Source organism: Didymosphaeria variabile, assembly GCF_027946475.1.
Source record: "Didymosphaeria variabile strain IMI 356815 chromosome Unknown scaffold_2, whole genome shotgun sequence".
Classification (NCBI taxonomy): Eukaryota; Fungi; Ascomycota; class Dothideomycetes; order Pleosporales; family Didymosphaeriaceae; genus Didymosphaeria; species Didymosphaeria variabile.
The window spans coordinates 1,164,971-1,183,181 of NW_026611621.1; the positions used below are offsets into that span (position 1 = coordinate 1,164,971).

General features: G+C 50.5%; 7 protein-coding genes across 7 annotated transcripts; 1 reads left to right on the forward strand and 6 right to left on the reverse strand.

Annotated features, from left to right (window-relative positions):
* Positions 1–1,225: 1,225 nt before the first annotated feature.
* On the forward strand, positions 1,226–4,139 carry N0V89_002085 (uncharacterized protein; the record flags this gene model as incomplete). Its single annotated transcript, XM_056210895.1, has 2 exons — positions 1,226–1,229; positions 1,327–4,139. 2 exons carry the CDS (start codon positions 1,226–1,228, stop codon positions 4,137–4,139), a joined length of 2,817 nt encoding a protein of 938 aa, XP_056074368.1.
* A 635-nt stretch (positions 4,140–4,774) lies between these two features.
* N0V89_002086 (uncharacterized protein) lies at positions 4,775–5,926 on the reverse strand (the record flags this gene model as incomplete). The annotated part of the gene is made up of 4 exons (XM_056210896.1): positions 4,775–5,294; positions 5,347–5,571; positions 5,619–5,687; positions 5,739–5,926. The coding sequence occupies 4 exons, from the start codon at positions 5,924–5,926 to the stop codon at positions 4,775–4,777; spliced, it is 1,002 nt and encodes a 333-aa protein (XP_056074369.1).
* Positions 5,927–7,687: 1,761 nt separating this feature from the next.
* On the reverse strand, positions 7,688–8,248 carry N0V89_002087 (uncharacterized protein; the record flags this gene model as incomplete). The annotated part of the gene is made up of 1 exon (XM_056210897.1): positions 7,688–8,248. One exon carries the CDS (start codon positions 8,246–8,248, stop codon positions 7,688–7,690), a length of 561 nt encoding a protein of 186 aa, XP_056074370.1.
* A 1,373-nt stretch (positions 8,249–9,621) lies between these two features.
* On the reverse strand, positions 9,622–11,685 carry FAT1_1 (long-chain fatty acid transporter fat1; the record flags this gene model as incomplete). The annotated part of the gene is made up of 1 exon (XM_056210898.1): positions 9,622–11,685. The coding sequence occupies one exon, from the start codon at positions 11,683–11,685 to the stop codon at positions 9,622–9,624; it is 2,064 nt and encodes a 687-aa protein (XP_056074371.1).
* Positions 11,686–13,206: 1,521 nt separating this feature from the next.
* N0V89_002089 (uncharacterized protein) lies at positions 13,207–14,288 on the reverse strand (the record flags this gene model as incomplete). Its single annotated transcript, XM_056210899.1, has 2 exons — positions 13,207–13,477; positions 13,525–14,288. The coding sequence occupies 2 exons, from the start codon at positions 14,286–14,288 to the stop codon at positions 13,207–13,209; spliced, it is 1,035 nt and encodes a 344-aa protein (XP_056074372.1).
* A 362-nt stretch (positions 14,289–14,650) lies between these two features.
* Positions 14,651–16,721, reverse strand: N0V89_002090 (uncharacterized protein; the record flags this gene model as incomplete). The annotated part of the gene is made up of 4 exons (XM_056210900.1): positions 14,651–15,718; positions 15,772–16,037; positions 16,087–16,528; positions 16,575–16,721. 4 exons carry the CDS (start codon positions 16,719–16,721, stop codon positions 14,651–14,653), a joined length of 1,923 nt encoding a protein of 640 aa, XP_056074373.1.
* Positions 16,722–17,428: 707 nt separating this feature from the next.
* Positions 17,429–18,181, reverse strand: N0V89_002091 (uncharacterized protein; the record flags this gene model as incomplete). The annotated part of the gene is made up of 3 exons (XM_056210901.1): positions 17,429–17,903; positions 17,953–18,074; positions 18,122–18,181. The coding sequence occupies 3 exons, from the start codon at positions 18,179–18,181 to the stop codon at positions 17,429–17,431; spliced, it is 657 nt and encodes a 218-aa protein (XP_056074374.1).
* Between the last annotated feature and the right edge of the window lie 30 nt (positions 18,182–18,211).

Genomic DNA, 18,211 nt, shown 5'->3' on the forward strand with positions numbered 1-18,211 from the left:
TCTCGCAACCGCCGCGATCAGCCAGCTCAATCAATATTTTGGCCTGCCCATAATCTTCCCCAAGAAGTGTCACGAGCGCGAATCTGGACTTATGGCTACAATGCGGATGTCATTTCCGGCATTTTTCGAGCAAATAACAAAAACAGCATCCTTCAACATGCCAATGATCTGACGGTAAAACTTGAACGGATTCTCGATGATCGAGTAGGTAACTCTCTAATGGGCGTTGATATCTATACTAAGATCAGTCAAGCGCCCCATTATTTTTGTTGCCCACAGCTTAGGTGGAATTATTGTCAAGAGGGTAAGAACTTTTGATCACCGGGAAGATGATAACTAAAGTTCCAGGCACTCTCTGAGATGGAATCCAGCAAAGATGAGAGCCTTATAAGCTTACTAAATCGCGTCTTTTCAGTCGTGTTTTGTGGTTGCCCGCATCGCGGCGCTGATGCAGCCGCTTGGGGAACTCTCCTGTCCAGACTTGCTACTGTAGCGCTTGCTGCCCCGACAGCGCAGCTTTTATCAGACTTGGAGATCGACTCACAGATCCTTGATATGATACAAGACAACTTTTTACGCACACTGCAGTATCAATCCTCTCTTCGGGTTCATTCTTTCCTTGAAGGAAAGGGCATGACTGGAATAAAGGGCTTGGATGGTAAAGTACGTAGAGATATATGTAGTGCTGAATCTATAAAGCTCGCTGACTGCCTCAGATTGTCGATGACTTCTCCGGAAAAATTGGCTGGTTGAAAGGGGCAAGACACGAGACCATAGACGCTGATCACCGTGAAATGGTTAGAGAACCCGGTGTCAAGGATATAGCGAGCGTTTTGAAGATCCTTGAGAAGGATTCATGTATGCCACAGACTTCCTGATTATGCTCATCAAAATTTTCACAGCTGACTGTTTCTTTGGTGCTACATGCTCCACATAACAATACAACAGATACTGGAGATCACTACGATATCCCTTATGAGGCCTATCCATACCTCAAATCTTTCCATACTTTCGATTACAATTCCGTTTTAGACAGCATCATCGACCCATATCGCCACACGTGTACCTGGATCCCACAATCACAGGCATTTTTGAAATGGATCGCTGGCGAGTCGTCAACAACTTTCTGGTTACACGGTTATCCGGGTCTGGGGAAGTCAGTGATTACCAAATACTTGCTGAAGAATTTTATCGACATTCCACCCGTGGACAGAAGATCTCGACGATGCGTTCTATACTTTTTTTGCTCATATAGTTTGAACAATGCCCAGAGTTACAAAGGCTTGATCTCATCTTTGATCTACCAGCTTCTATCCCAGAGACCAGATCTGGCGGGACATGCGTCGTCTCTCAAGAATCAGTTCGGTTGGATCGACCCGGATGTGGATAGCTTGGCCAACCTTCACAAAACTTTCGGGGACTTACTTTACTGGTACTCCAATCCAGCACGAAACATGACAAGATATGGCTCCTTGACATCTGTTCCGACTTTGTACATTGTCATCGATGCTTTAGACGAGTTGAACCGCAGTGAATGGTCGCGGTTCTTCGGGACATTCGGTGACATCATCCATGGGACGAGAAAGCCACTGTTCAGGCTTCTTGTTACAAGTCGCACCGAGCCTGAAATTGAAGAGCAGCTGGCGAACGTATTGGGTATTGATCTTGGCGCAACTGACCAGAATGCTTCCGATGTCGTGGAGTACATCAAAGGCACGGTTTCGGATTTCGGTCAACAGAACAACTTTGGTGACGAGAACATACGTGAAATAATTTCGGAAATCTCAACAAAAGCCGATGGAATGTTCCTGTGGGCAACGCTTGCCTGGTCACTGTTCACTGAAGGCGTGGGCATGTGGACGAGGGGACTCGTGCAACAGAAGCTTGAAGGCTTGCGGCAGGTCCCAGCTGGTATCGAGAGTCTTTACCATCGAATGCTCGCTTTGTTGGACAAACGAATTGCTACTGAATTACTAGCCGCGCTGAAATGGATTGTTGCAGCACCGGTACCACTAACAGTGAACGAGATTGCGGTGGCGTTATCGTTAAGAGCGCGGCCTCGCAAAAGCGAACAACTCGATATCCCATTCAACATGCGCATGTTCTTCAAAAAATCTTGTCCACATTTGATCAAGATAGATGGATCCGGACTCATCAAGCTTGTGCACTTGTCTTTCAGGACCTTCTTACTCGAAACGAAATTTGCCAAAGATGGGTCTCATAAGGTGCCCAATCCCTTCCATTTCGCCCTGGACCCAGTTAATTACGATATGGGCCTGGATTGCTTATCTTATATTACGCTTGACGACTTCGCCGATGAATCGCTCGAAGAAGCTCAGCAGCATCTCTTGTTCTCTTATTGTCACAAGCACTGGATCCATCATCTGCAATTTATAGCGGACGGTTTCGACGATGTCTTTGTTTACTTCTTCAAGCTGCTCAACTTTGAGACAAAACAACTGCGGTGGTACGACACAAGTAAGATAATCTTTCAACTTTGGGACCGTGGCCTAGCCAAGTTGTTCGAACCTGCGGCCAGGTTTGGCATGAATCTCAACGTGTTCGATGAGAGCGGTGACCATTTCATCCATCATGTCTGCAGTGGTCCAAAGTGCATAGTAGTGATCGAAGACACCACCCGCTGGCTGGTTGGTCTTGGCGTCGATCTGAATGGCAGAACGTATTTCGGGCAAACACTTCTGCATAAGTGTCTCATAAATTGGCACGACGCACTTTGCCATCCGGACATGGCCGATACTAAAGTCCCCGCGAAGACATTCGGAAACATACTCGATACTCCCAAGAGACCCTTTGAGATTGCTCTTGACTCGGCAAAGCTTTCATGCAGGCGCCTGCTATCGCAACCCAGCATAGATCTCAATGCTCCAGACGCATTCCGGTTTTCTCCGTTGAGCTACGCTATCTACTGGGGTATGACGGACGCAATGAACATGTTACTTGCATGCCCATATCTTCGGGCCGAAAAGGGCCATAGCGCCTTACACATCGCCGCCAAAGAAGGTTTATTTGATGCAGTGGAACAGTTGCTGAAAAGGGGCACTGATGTCTACGGTCGGAACTTGCAAGGCGAGACCGCGCTGCATCTGGCAGCAGCGGGAGGCCACTATCGAATCTTGCAGCTTCTTGTCTCGTATGCTGATCCGGAATTGCTCAATGCAAAAGACCGACGGATTGATCCGAAAAACCCATATGCAAATCCCTACCACTCGATTGGGGCAAATGGCTGGACACCTCTTCATTTGGCAGTAACATCCGGGCACGATGACCTCGTTCTCTGGCTGATTGATCATCCTTGGGTTAACCTTCACATCAAAGACAAGCACGGGCGCAAAGCCATTGCCTTTGCTGCTGCGTTCGGCACCAAAAGTATGCTGAAGGCTTTTCTATCTCGAGATCCTAGCCAGGTCACTCATAAGGACCTATTCGGCAATGGCTTGCTACATATGGCTTCGTGGGGAAGCAACCGAGAGAATTTCGATTTTCTATTTTCGCTCAAGGTCACGCCAGCTTTCGGTCCTAACAAGTGGGGAAACAGCATCGTAGATCTTGCGCCAACGCTTGCTGTAGATCAGCACCTACATGGACTTGGCTTTGTCCATTCCGAGGCACGCAAGGCTAGCTGTCTAGGAGTGTTGGGACGCCATCTTCCACTCAACAGGCTTAAGCTTGAGGACGTGGACTCCTGGGAGTTGCGCCCTTCTGATCCCGACGGCTCGAAAATGTTAATGATCATTCCCGAATCATCCAGAGAGTACCGAGATTATGCTTTCCGGACGGTTGAAGAAATCTTTAGTTGGGCTCCTCACACGGGTTATGGCCGGGAGTATGCTTTGAGAACGGCCAATTTTATCCTCAAGCGCCTTACTCTGGCAATCGACAACCGAACATGGGGTACTTATAATTTCCTTGAACGCGAACTTCAAGACGGTATGCATGGATCGGGGGAAGGTATACAAAGGTTGAAAGACATATTTGACCGCCAGGGTCGCTTCGAAGCTGGATATGACCGGAAGGATGATTTGCAAAAGCTCAAGGACACTTTTGATTGCCTTTCCGTAGCTGAAGATGACTGGAAGGACGATTTGCGAAGGCTCAAGGGCATGCTTGACATGCTCTGAATGAAAAGAGACTGTACTAGCTATCGGGAACCTACACCATGCTATCAAGCTCAACGTTGGGTATTATTCAAGCTCTATTATCTATCACTTGTTTGTCTCCAAAGCTTTGATAAGCACGTACTAGTGTGCGGCCGGACCAACAAGCTGTTTCAATGCTAACAATATGGATCACCAACGCAAGAGGGGACGCCTGTCTAGAATCTTGAAACGGGACGCCAACATTCAGCAGGACTTTGATACAGGTTTCTGCTTCCAGCAAAGACCCACATCTGGCACCCGCGAGCTGCCCCATGGCATAGCGCATCACTGAACCACATTCCCTCTGGAGAAGAATATCAACGAATACGAACCGCATGTTATGCGTCCCTTCTACATTCAGCTGGCTAGTTGGAGTCGCAGGACGGTCTGAGTTCGCACGGCTAACACAGTTGATACTGAGTGTACCATGAACATGGCTTGGCATTGTGCAATACTTTGAACGAGACTTAATCTTATGTGAATTTTGCACAGTGAGGGCTAAGAGGCTCAGGTTAAGTATATCTACTGTGAGAGTACTTGCAATTGTGTACATACATTCTCGAACAGTTCGTAACCGTTCATCTGACCGGTACTCTCTTCCTAGCTCCACCGCTCATTCAAAGCACAGCAAATGCACTGGCATATGACACACTGCTATCCCTCACGCTCACTACCTCGCTACTTCTCTCATACCGCACGAACTTGAACTTGCCATCGCCCTGCAGTCCACTCGCCTGCTCCACAGCCGCCATGAAGACACCAATCGGATGCCGTCCACACACCGTATTTCCAGTCTCTTGCAGCTGTTCCAGAAACTGTCTGTGATCCCCGGTCTCGACCGCGTCTATGCTCTCGAAGTCAACTGCCTTGATGCTCTCATGAATTGGATAGTCTTTCTTGACTTCTGACGAGGATCGGAGCTCTTTGGCGCTACCGTCAGGTAACTGATAATATGTGTATCGAAAGCGTGAGCCCCAGTGACAGAAGTCGGAGGAAATAACGAAGAGGTTTGTTGCGTCGGCGAGGTAGGGGGCGAGTTTGGAGCCGAGATCGCGTTCGGTGGAGATGTTGGTCGCGCCGACTAGGACAGGAACAAGGGGAACTGAGGAGCTATCTGATTTGAAGCTTGGGTTGTGACTGTACATCATCAGGATCAGATCAAGGATTCACAGAGATTGGGAATGCGCACAGTGACAACATCTTGTAGATGTACGGCAGATGCATCTCTAAGCTATGTTCGTCCTCGTCTTGCTGCCTGGACATGGTCTTCAACTTCCAGTCTTTTCTGACCGTGTCTACGAGCTCAGTATCGACGGTGAGATTGCCGAGAGGTGTGCCGTATTCACTGCAGGCAGTCGTTGCGGCGCCCGGAAGGCCCCAGTGGTGGGAGGGACCAAGCAGAAAGACGCGTTTGCTGCAAAAGTAAGTTTTTAGCTACATGTCTTAATGTGAAGATCATACGCATTCGCCCAGTCAGCGCTCTTATAGGCCCATGCAGCAGCAGGCCCTGAGTACGAGTAACCAGCGTGCCTGTCCGTCATGAGCCTCGCGTATCTTGTCGCAACTTTCAGCGTAGCCTACGGTGCAATGATAGCTCTAGCATTTCGGACCGGTATTTCAACATCCCCTTGCTTTGACGAAGCCGATCCTATAGGCGTTGCTGAGCTCGGAACTTTGGACAACCAGTTGTCGAGCTGCTGTGAGAGTGTTGCGCCATCGTCGGTGTACCACGATCCAGCATGTGATGGATCACGGACATTCGGTGCCATCGTATTCGGAATGCTGTTCACTTGTAAGAGGAAACGTTTTGTTGAAGCTGCCGGAGGTTGGATGTGAGAGCAATGGTAGCGGGGTACTGGGGAAGGTACCGGTACAGCTCTGGTGGGGCAGCTGCAACTCAGACACGACGTAATCATTTGCAGCTCCGGAATGATACTTCTGTTACCATTTCAGAGCCCTTGGGGATTCTAGCATGCAGACGGGCTTTTTGAAATCATCTGAGTGTTCTTTTCCCTTTCGTCGATTTCAGTCAATTCCCCTGCGACATGCCTCAGAGAAGGTTGAGCTGCGCCGCGCTCTCATAGCAACTTCGAACCTCGACACACGACATCAAAGCAGTAAGTGGCTTTCCCCTCTCGACACATTTTAGACGCATGATACATGGGATAAGTCATTGAAGTTTAGAGGGTTGCGTTGTTGGCCTCTTTATCTGGACACGCGACTAGTGCGCGTCGCGAAGAAGCACGCGCGCCAACCTCCCCAACGCTCCGCATTTCATCATCACTTCAGCTCTGCTTACTCTTCATTTACAACGCACGCTTTCCCCCCGCAATACCCTCTTACACCGTGTATACATATCCATCTAATTCACTATCAACATATACATAAATTCCACAATGGGCTTCAAGCGCAAGCGATCAGTCAACGAATCCCCCCATTTCCGTCTCAAGCTTTGGCAGCTTCGCCACGCCCGACGCACAGTCACCTACACCCATGCCAAATGGCATGATGGATATTGACGCACCAATGAGCAGAGGCACAGGATGGGATTTCTCGAATTTGGGACGGATAAAGAATAGCGATTGGGGACTGCGAACGCGTAAGCGGTTCAGAGACAATCGGCCTGACGAGCATATAATACACGGTATGTTACTACGGTTATTCATGTACGGTTTGAAGAAACGGAAAGAAGCTAATGAGATCAGAAACCACCATCAATAAGCTCTTCTCCGCACAACGCACGCAGCCTTATGCCGAGCCCATACCGTCCGACACACTACCCTCTCAACAAGCACTCGCCGTACAGAAGCCGCAGAAATCAACACTGCATGCTTTTTGGAACATCGCTGCGCCGCCCGTACAGCCTCCAATATTCCAGACGCAGCCCCAACAACAGGCGGACGCGCCGCGGTGTGAGGACTGCGACACGCCGCTAGAGAAAGACGCGAATGACATGGACGTCGATATGGATGTTGACAGTCCAATGGAGAGAAACTCGCTCGCGTGCAACGACTGCGGAAGAAACGTGTGCGGCAAGTGCGCCGTTGTTGCGAATACGAGGCATTGCTTGCAGTGTGCGACATCTGCGAGAAACCCGAAGAGATGGTGGTAGCGCGTGTTTTCCACAGACTTTCAGGCGTGGATGTGATGATATTGCTTGCGGTGTTCATTATTATTTTGCGAAGCATAGCGGTGCGTTCGGTGTTGTGGGTTGATACCATTCGAGGAGTCTTGCATTTGGATATACATTTCTACGAGCAGTGCCTACGGCCGAGGGTATGGGCACGCGTTGCAGCAGTCGAGTCGTGCAATACGCGAGCACCGTTCGTTGCCTACTGTCCAATTCAACGAAATTTGAGAAGATTCTTTTCTAACCTAATATGATACATTGAGGAGCGCTCACAATGCTTGATGCGCGCACAAATATCTTACATATCTCCTACTACCCATCTTCTTTCCTACACATCGGATCGCGTTCAATACCCCAGATGTTACAAGATTCATATCGTACAGCGCAGTCCCCTTTCCATCTAATCACCATGCGTAACACTCTCTTCCATCCCCAACACCGCCTGCTCCAGCTCTCTGACCCTCTGCCCCACCCTCCTCTTCACCTCCTCCGCCACCGCCTGATCTCCCTCCAAAACCCCGGTGTAGAACTCCAACAGCTTATCTAGCTCCTCCCGCGCCGCCGCACGATCGTCTGCCGCATACGTAGTATTCTTCTCCGTCTCCTCAGCCGCAATCTCGAACTCGTCGCGCGCTGTACCGTAGAGCTCCTGGATTTCTTCTATGGCCTCGTCAATTTTGGCAGCGGCGTCTGGGGAGGTCGATGGAGCAGTGTTGGTTGGCTTAGAGGGGTGGGGAGAGGACGTGAAGGTGCGGACCGAGGAGTAGGTGTAGGGTGTGTGGAAGCGCGTCCATTGGTGGGTTGCGAGGAGTGTGAGGTTTCGCGATTGGTATGGCGGAGGTGGAGAGGGAGAACGCGAGCGGCTCTGGAATTGCGAGAAAGGACGTGTTGTCTGTGTTGTCGCGGGGCGAAGAGTTGCCGTGCGGAGGAGAGTGCGGAGAGTTGGGGCGCGGGCTGGCATTTTGAAGGAATGTAATTATGCCGTTGCTTGAGAAAGGCGGATCAGCTCAATCGATTGCAAAATGCGCTTCTGCAAAATGATTGTGGGGTTGGAAGGAAAGATGATGAGCAGTAGGTCAACGCCGAGCTGACGGAGCTTGACCGGAATATGTCATCGCAGACGGCAGTGCACGGTGGCAGTACATGCGACTTTTATCCTGTGGGACATGGACACCAACATCGTTAGATCAGTAGAAACTCTATGAAACATTGATGTTTCTACAAGTCTATGAGTGCTTGCTCATGATGGAAATTGAGTTCTCTGATCGTAACTCTCAGAATGATGCTCCACTGCTCTCCTGCGCCAAGCCCCTCAATGCCCTCATTACCGCCACATCATGTCCACTACGTCTCCTTGTGCACGTCTTGATTGCGCCCATAATGTCGGTTTTCGCGTTTTGCGACCTCAGCGTCGCGTCGGCCAAACTGTTTGCTCACGTGTATATACGACTTGTTTAGCAACAAACGTCACGGAACAGCGTCAGCGGCAGTACTGATCACAAGGAAACGTGAAATGATTGCGATGCGAACTTGACTTGGTCGGATAATCCGGCCACAGTAATCTGATTATCAAAAATTGGTGAATATGTATGCTCGCCTTCTTTTCTGGCCGCAACCATGATATCAAAACATTCAGAGAAGGGTGGAGTACAACGGCAGAAAAAAGGAAAAAATATACGGAAGCCCGGGATCGAACCGGGGACCTTCTGCGCTTTCACAATTACTTGTAAAGCAGACATCATAACCACTGATGGTCTGTTAGAATGGAGCTATCATAGCTCGACGCGAGTGACATACCTAGACTACTCCCGCTGTAGATGCTATTCCGTGCCAAAGTTTTGGGAAATAAAATATATATACCAAGAAATAAATAGTTAAAAAGATGTGGGGCGGGCGTGTGGATCCTACCGATCGCCTCCGGTCAACGAGTGGGGTTAATCATTGATCGAGAAGGATGACGCATTCGGGGGACGGTAGCGAGGCGCCTGATTGGACACACTCACTCTAGTTTGTTGCTTTTAGAAAGACGCCCCACAACCATCCCAAAGCTACATCGTGGATTTCTTCCCTCATCGATTCATCCCCGGGATTTGGTGAGCATGCGGGACAGTTACCATCCAATCGTATTACATCAGAGTCGAGAACAACGAGCCACTGAAAACACAAATATAGGGTGCAGCGTTGCGCAAGACATTCCTTGCAGAGATCTGAAATATGTATATTCGTGCCATTCCTAATCGTATATTCATCAAAGTTTATATGGTATCTCCAAGGAAAGCGCCTGATTACTCCGCCCTAAAAATTGTCGCCTCTACCATCCCAATCAAGAAAACATCAAAGCCTCACCTCTCTACTCTGAATCCTCTTCAACTGCTTTCCTGAAAAACTTTCATACGTCTTCGTCTTAGGATTCAGCCAAAACAACACATCGCCCCTCTTCTCCACCGCCCTCGCATTGATCCCATCCTTTTGGAAGAGGTGTTTCTGCTGCTTGTTCGTGCCCGTGGTATGCATCTGCTTTGTGACCCTAAGCCATAGCGGTACTGCAAATGCCGGCAGATTCTCGCGGACGTGGTCTGCGATCGACTTTAGCGTCGTAGCGGAAGGTGAGGTAGTGCCTGATTTGAGGATGACAGCAGCGCAGCCCGCGCGCCCGTCGTGGTGCGGGACTTGCACACCATACACGTTTGCTTCTTCGATATCGGGATGTTTGCCCAGTACGTCTGCAACTTCGGCTGTTGAGACGTTCTCGGCTTTCCACCGGAAGGTGTCGCCAATGCGGTCGATGAAGTACCATCGCCCCTCCCTGTCCCGTCTGATGAGGTCGCCGGAGCGGAAATACGCGTCGCCCTTAATGCGCACATCGCGCAAGATTTTGGAAGTCGTCGCTTTCGAGTTGCCCCAATAGCCCTGAAACTTCTGCGATACATTCGCAGCATCGAGCTTGAAGAGGAGCTCGCCTGCCTCGTTCCAGTCGCAGACCTGGCATAGACCGGTTTTGGGGTCGCGCAGCGGTTCTGGGGGCGATGAGTCGGGGTTCATGCGGACCACTGGGAGGGAGGAGCCCATGAGGAGGTCTGCCAACGTGCCGTTACGTGCGAAAGCCCCGGCGCTAAAACTGTTTGTCGATTTGTTGAATAAGCCACTTGGGGCCTCGGTCGCACTGTAGAACTCATAGACGGTCTCGATGCCGAAGCGCTCTTTGAAAGCATCCCACACATCTGGTCGCAATCCATTTCCGAATGCTGCGCGTACATGGTGTTGTTTGTCAAGAGGTGAAGGAGGTGCAGAGTAGAGGTAGCGGCATGTTTCGCCGACGTATTGGATGATCGTAGCCTTTGAGGCTCTAACCTCAGGCCAGAAGGTTTTATGAGAGAAGCGCTTGGATACGCAGATGGCGCCTCCGCCGCGCAGCATCGGCCCAACGCCGAGCACCGAAGCAGAGCTGTGATAGAGAGGCATTGATGTGTAGAGTACGTCTGTAGATCTGATTCCCATCCAGCTCTGAATGAACTTGGCGCCAACGAAGGCCTTGGTCCAGGACATGATGGCGGCTTTGGGGAGACCTGTCGTTCCTGACGTGTAGATCAACATGGCCATGCTGTTTAATTGTTGGTTCCCTCGTTCGGAGTCTGGGACACGGATCGGCTGAAAGGAGAGGATATGATCTTCTAGACGTTTGTCGAAGAAGACGACTTCGAGTCTCTGGCGCTGTAGGTCGGACGTGTTGTCCTCAGAGTCATTCGGTTGGGCAGTCTTGCTAGCCTGCTGCTGGACTTTCCGTGGTATCTGGCTCGGGTCGTTCTCAAATCCGTATATCGCTTGGTTGTCCTGTTGTCCAGCAGTAGCAGGCACCGGCGCGAAACCATGTGCCGCCATTATGCTCTCTTGAAACTTGTTGTGTCCATTCTCATCCACAAGAACAAGTCGCGCGGTACTTGTCCTCACAGTATGAAATAACGGAGTGCCTGTGAGGTTGTAGTTGATAAAGGCTGGTTTCGCACCAATACTCCACAAGCCGAACCACACCCATACAAACACCTCGCTGTTCACAAAGTCCATGGCAACGACCTCCTCCTTCTGCACGCCTTTGCTCTTCAGCCATGTTCCGTATTTGAGAACGATCTCATAGGCTTCAGCATAGCTCCACTTGTCACCAGACTCTCCTGAGATAATGAACGGGCGATGGCGATTCGACGATTTGGCTTGCGCTTCGAGAATATAGAACAGGTTGAGGGTATCGTTGTGTTCGGCCAGACGAGCTCTGAGTTGCCCAGAAATCAAAGAGGAGAGAAGGCCGTAATCGTAGGAGAGGGAGTAGCGTCCGTTGAGGTAGGCGAGGCCTGCGGCCGCTGCGGGGAGGGCAAGTGCTGGGAGACCGTGGAGGTTAGCTACCATAGCTATGAGAAGGTTGCGCAATGCGCAATTGTTGGTATCGCCTTACCGTGCATGGCGGAAAAACAAGCCGAGTGTGCTCAAGGAGGGACTTGCAACGAAGGAGGCATTGTACAATCGATATAAGCCGGAATTGCACGGTTCGGTCGTTGTTCGAGCAGACTAACACTTGAAACTAAGATGCCGAGGCACGATTGCAATGAAGGACCGTGCGTTTACCTGGGGAAAGGTGCTCCTCCATGCCGAAAGCGACTAGACCGCTAAACCTGCCACCATTCATTATGGGCACATGCTGGATTATACACATTCGGTTATGCGGCCGAGCTCGAGAACGCTTCTAGGTTCTATACTACAAGGAAAACTCGCTAAACAAGTGAACTCCGCGGGTACCTAACTTTATCGCCTTCAAAACTACTGTGCTCTGGAGAAGTGGGGTTCCCTTCCCCTTCCACCGCTCTTCGAGTGTGTTTGAGGGATTCGACGCGCCGCTCTGGACGTACTGCGCTCTTAAATAGGGACTCGGGTATTTCATGAAATAGACTGATGATCTTGAGATTGATTGAAGGCTAAATCCTGCCACGACCACGAACACTACGTAGATGCCCCATCTGCAAATTCAAAGGCAATATATTGATACAGACTACGAGGTTACCGGTGATTTTGTAGCGAATGACACACTGCTGAAAGATTTACGCGTCGTCTTCGTAAGCCATCCGAGAGGAAGATGTCCCCTTATTCGCAGGTAATTATTCCTATGCATGTCCTTCCATAGTCAGCCAAGTTTCACATAGATGACCACACGATGGTTCAGTCAATATTCCGCGCTCCTCTGTGTATAGTACAGTCACCCTACGCTACATCTTTCTTCTATTCTTTCTCGAGCCGCATCCGCTGCAGCGCTGGAAAATCAAGCTTAAAGCATTGGTATCCACAGAAGTGCAGAGAGAGGAAGTGCCCAATGCAGCTGAGCCTGATGCGCTAATATTTCCACATTTTATGTGCCATAGAAGGGCTTTACTCTCCTATGCACTGCTGCGGCGTAGTAGAGAGATTTTTAACAGCAATCTCACGACCACCAATGGCTATAGGCGCCTGTTTCTGCCTTCGCAGTGGACTGAGGTAGACAGCCATGATGAGCTTCGCGGCAATGCGCAGAATAGCGTGGCGCTGGCCTGGGTCCGCGATTTCTGACTGTTGTAGCATGCAAGATAAAGGCATCTCAGCTGTGGTCACGTTGTGGACTCGGTAGCGTTCATGGAGCTTGTCTCATAGCCCTTCGTGGGTCGACTACGGTGCAGTAACTTGGCCAAAATCGAAGACTTCAAGTGGCAGCACGGTGCCGCGTAGCTGACGGTCGCTTGACCGTGGGATTTGCTTATTAGATGGGATGGAGCGTGGCTCTGTCGCGATTCCCACTTCATATCGCGTACCGCGGCAGAGGCACAGGATTGAGCATCTCTTCTGGAAAACCTCCGCCGTACCTTTTCCGGTTAGCGCTAGACCTCTGAACGGATTTTCGAACACCTACTTTTCGTTTTTGTAGCTATCGATAATTTCTGTCATCTCGGGGAACTTCAGCCGGAAGGCGCCTCCAACGGTCCAGTTCTTCAGCTGCCTCACGTGCTCTTCGTAAATTGGGTTAATCGATATGCCGCCACGCTCATCGTTTGCCGTAGTCAGGATGACATGGTTGGGGTCGTAGTCCCACTTGACGTTGAAAGATGTGCTGTATGCGGACGCAAAGTCATCGAATTTCACCTCAGGGTGGTCGATTAGATATATGCGAATCTTGGGCCTGCGGGTGGATTAGCTATGTGACACAAGTGCAGCAAGGGAACAGACCATGGTATCCGATCAATCCAGCTGGCATGCGGCCGTTCAAGCTGGACCTGCTCTGGGCGCAGCCAGTCCGGCATAGCCTGGAAGCTCGCCTTCGTCCTCAACACCTCCCACTTCAGAAGCGTACTCATGATATAGTGTACGGCTACCTTCTTTGGCAGCGTGTTAATCTCTGTGTAACTCCTGATTATGTCGCCTACAATTGAACTCGTCTCATCTACCTGGCGATTCGGCCGGCCGTCGAACAGGGCGCTGAGATCAGGCTTGTCGGGATACGATTCAATGCGTCCAGCTGTTTGGAAAGCGTAGGCTTCCCATCGGCTCTCAACGAAGGTTTGCAAGATCTGATCCGACATGCACGTAGGACTGGTATTCACTGGGATCGCTTCGTACGGCGCGAGACCAGTGGGTGAAGACGCGCTGTCAGGCGGTGACTGCCCATTCCCTAGGAGCCGTAGCTGCAGTGCAGCTTTCTGCACGCGCAAGTGGTCGTTTTCTTCGGACACAGCCAGGAACCTGTTATACAAGTCGTTCTTCTCCCGTGATTCGGCGTCGAGTGCACGTGTCAACTGTTCGACTTGTTGAGTCAAACATTGAATGTTCCATTTTGTTCTCTCGCGCATGGCCTTTTGACTCTTCCTATCTCTCGCCCTTTTCTTTTCTAAGTTCTCGAAATCTTGCGCCGTACGCGGCCCTCCACTCGCCGGAGATGTTGTATCCGAAGGTGATGTAGATGCCATCTTTTCACCAGTCAAATCTGTGGTCATTCAGTTCTTAGTCGTAACCCTGCAGAGCGGGCTCATGCAGGTTCTCGCTCATCGACAAAGAATAATGGTCTGGCAATGGAAGAGATCGAAGAAGTGGAGAAGGCTGGGGGAGACGGCTTCCGGAACCCCCGCTTCTGGGGTCAGGACGGGACGTGCTGTGATTAGCGTGCATTAGGGAGGCGCCACCACACCCAAACGATTGTCTTGGGCTTCCGTACATGCTTGGCAGTAGTGACACAGTGCGATCAAAGTCACAGTATTGAATTATCGTGCATGCGCAATTGACTTGTATGAAATGAACCGGACGCCTGCCAATGCTTCCTGAACTCTACCGGCTCACAGACCATGCAATTTCCGCCCGCTCAAACGCGACCACGCTCCAAGAACTTGTTGGGAATATCCACATATCTACACCTGATGTACTCGCAGAGGTTCTTACCCAAGCTGTCGAATCCACTTGTGGCGTTGAATCCGCGGTCAAGGTGGTCTCGGAGTAAGAAATGTACAGCGTAAATATTGGGCATCTCACAACGGTCAATGTTCTTGCCTGAGTCATCCTTTCCAAGAAGCTCGCGAATTTTCTCAATACTGAGGAGCGTGCGCAGCCAATCGTACTCGTCTTCGTGACGAACGAAGAGACCAAGGTTGCAGTTGGATGATTTGTCCCCCGAGCGGCCCATCACCACGTAACCGAGCGGCGCGCGAGTCGTGGGTCCAAATGAGGACAGATCGACAGGATTTTGGGTGTTGTACGAGGGCTGGTTGAAGTCATACTCCTGCGTCACTGTTGGAGACGGGATGTCGACCACAGTGCCGTCTGGTAGGTGAGCCTGCTCCTTGACAAATTCCTGGGGCATCAGGCTGACCCAGTATTCGAAGAAAGGTCTGCCCATCGCGGTACGCATGTCGGGCGCCATGGTAGATCCAGGGTAGCCTTGCAACAGGTTTTCAATACAAAAGCGCGCAAACGAGCCGCGGTCGGAGTCGATCATGGCACCAGCAGAAAGCATATCAGCATTCTGGGTCTGGGCAAAAATTCTCAAGTCAACTGTAGCCTCGTTTTGCGACTGCGGGTCTTCGGGGACAGCTCCGGCAATTTGGAACTTCAGGCAGGTGAACTCCTTGGCATAGTCGCCCATCGCCGCAAGTGTCTGCCTCTCTATCATCTTGGCTTTCTCCTCGATATCCAGGCCAGTGAGATAGAAGTGGAACTCCGCCTGATAACCACCCTTTGCTGTGATTCCCACCTTGGTTGTTGGAGGAGCAGGAAGGCCCTTGATACCGGACATTCGCACAGCGTTCTCACCAACTTGCTCGAGCTTTACATTCTCGATCTGGGCGGTGACATCGGAGTTGTAGTAGTAAGATCCCTGAATCTCGTAGAGAAGCTGACTAGCGATAGTCTGAATGTTTACCAAGCCGTGTTTGCCCTGAAGACAGGTCAGGACTCTGTCTAAACCATAAGCTCAAGGGTCTGACTTACCTTCTCCATGGTATACACTGCCTCACCGTTTGCCTCGATGGCAGCAATAGGATAGCCCATGTCAGTGTCCTTAACACCAAGATCCTTGAAACCACTGTAATAACCTCCCGTAGCATATGTCGAGCATTCAATCACGTGGCCAACCATCAGCGCTGAAGCGACTTCCTGGATGTTTTTTTCACGCGTCCAACCATGCCACCACATTGCGGCACCAACGGTAGGAGAAGCATCGGCCACGCGACCACAGACAACAATATCCGCACCAGCTAGAGTAATGTTAGCATAAATTTACCGAAGCGAACGAGATATACTTACCGGCAAAGCAAGTTGCAATACCCGTGGCACCGAGATAGCATTGAGCGCATATCGGCTCAAAGGGCCAGTCTTGGATGTTCTTGCCGGCCGGGAGATTGGGGAAATTCTCGCCCTTGCGGTATAATTCCAAGACAGCATCCGTGCAATCATCACCATCGACAAATGCCACCTTGAGATCCACACCGTGCTTAGCGACCAGCTTTTTCACCTCGTTGGCTAGACCCTCAACATCACTTGCGCCTGCGTTTACGCAAATCTTCGTCTTGTTCTTCGCAAGCCATGGAATGGCGGGGTCGACTTCCTCAAGGAAGTATGGCTCGTAGGCAGCACCGACGGCCGAAAGTTGCTTCTTTGCGAGCTTGTCCCGCTTGTCTGATCCTCGGAGGGTCATGTTGCATTCTGACATCCAATCACCGGTAATCACGTCGACATGCGGTTCGTTCTACGACTGTCAGTAACCTCTAGTGACACGGTGAGGTGGATTTTACCTTCGCCATGTCTTCGATGGCTCGTTTTCTATCATACACACCTCCGGAGCAACCTGCGACGTAGATAGGCCTCTTCTGAGAGCCGTTGGCGCCGTTTGCCCCGTTGGCGACTGAAACGTTGACACCGTTCTCGACGGGAGGAGCCATATTGAAGACGGAAGATCAAAAAGACCTGAAGGACAAGTACTAGTACGGAGATATCAAGTGAGAAGACTAGAAACAGAAGCCAGAGGGAGGTAGGGCGGGGTTATAAGTACGAATATCTCGACCATCAGGCTACACCTACATGATCGGTATACCAGCGCAAGGGTCAGCCACCAGTCGGACCACACGTATGTCGCTCGGCGCAGAAACCCTAGGTAATTAGCTTTGTTGGAAATGGCCAGAGACCAAAGCTGATTGTTTGATGATACCGGCAATATCAGGCAAGCTGCATAACGAAGGGTCTCGAGATCAACCCGAATGCAAAACGTTTCCGACAATTCTGAGAGAAGCACAGAGTGGATCATCCCGTGGCGAGGGTAGCTAGTGAATCATTCGAGAAGGGTGGGGTAATAATATCCTAATGATTCATTAGCTTGGTATGACCCCACCCGTTCCTGCCCCTGTGACCATCAGTTGCTCCTCTATCGAGCAGCGAACGATCGCGCATCGAGCAGATAATAAAATGTGCTAGTACACATGTACATGGGCCGCGTAACGCGGAAGTAGCGGGCTTTCCCGCATAGGCTGCGCTATGAACGTGCGACCCTGTGAACGAAGATGTGGGTACGTTAGTAACCTAGCACCAAACATATCTAGTTGTAGGAGTAAGATGCCTTGGACACGCTCTATTTGGTGCCTTATGCAAGATCCTATCTGCCCAAGAATCCTGTCTGATACTTTAGGAAAGCGTGTTTGAGGGAAACTCGAATCTCGTCTCCGTAATTCTTCGCATTCTCCTGAACAGCCTTGCTTGGAACATGCACCTCTTTGAAGTATTCCTGGCTTGCATATACCTCGATCGTCTTGATCGTTTCTGGATGACCCGTATCCTTCAAGATACTGTAGCTCAGTGTTTCTGCTTCATTCTTCTCTGTTTCGGAAGTGACATGTTTCCAAGGCTCCAGTGCTTCAGATCGCTTCCCTTCCTTGTACTCGATAGAAGCGTAGCAGATCCAGGGGTCGGTCGCCTTCAATATTTCAGGTCTTGTGAAGGAAGAATAGTTTTCGGACACTGTTACGGTCGCTTCGCCGTCAATATTCTTGGGATTCGCCGTTAGCCATGCCACCATGTCCTTCACGGGCTCGACAGCCAAGTGCGCATCGAAAGCCGCTTGCGAAGTGTACCTACATTCATCAGTCTCTTAAGCTGAATGATAAAGCTATGGTTAATTACTCTTCTACCACAAACAGCTTATTCTCTTCCGACTCGCCTCGAGATGCGGAGATGAAGTACTTAAGGGTTTCTGGCTCATTATCCTTCGCAAATTTGGCGATTGTGCGTAGCTTTTCCAACGCCTATGTTGCGTCAGTGTCGTACTTTTGCGTTCAACTGTATATGTTACCGAATCTCTAGCAGTACTGCTTGCGAAGGGCAATTGGACGACGACCACAAGATTGGGCATGTTGACGGACTGCTTTGGCGTATGGAGCGG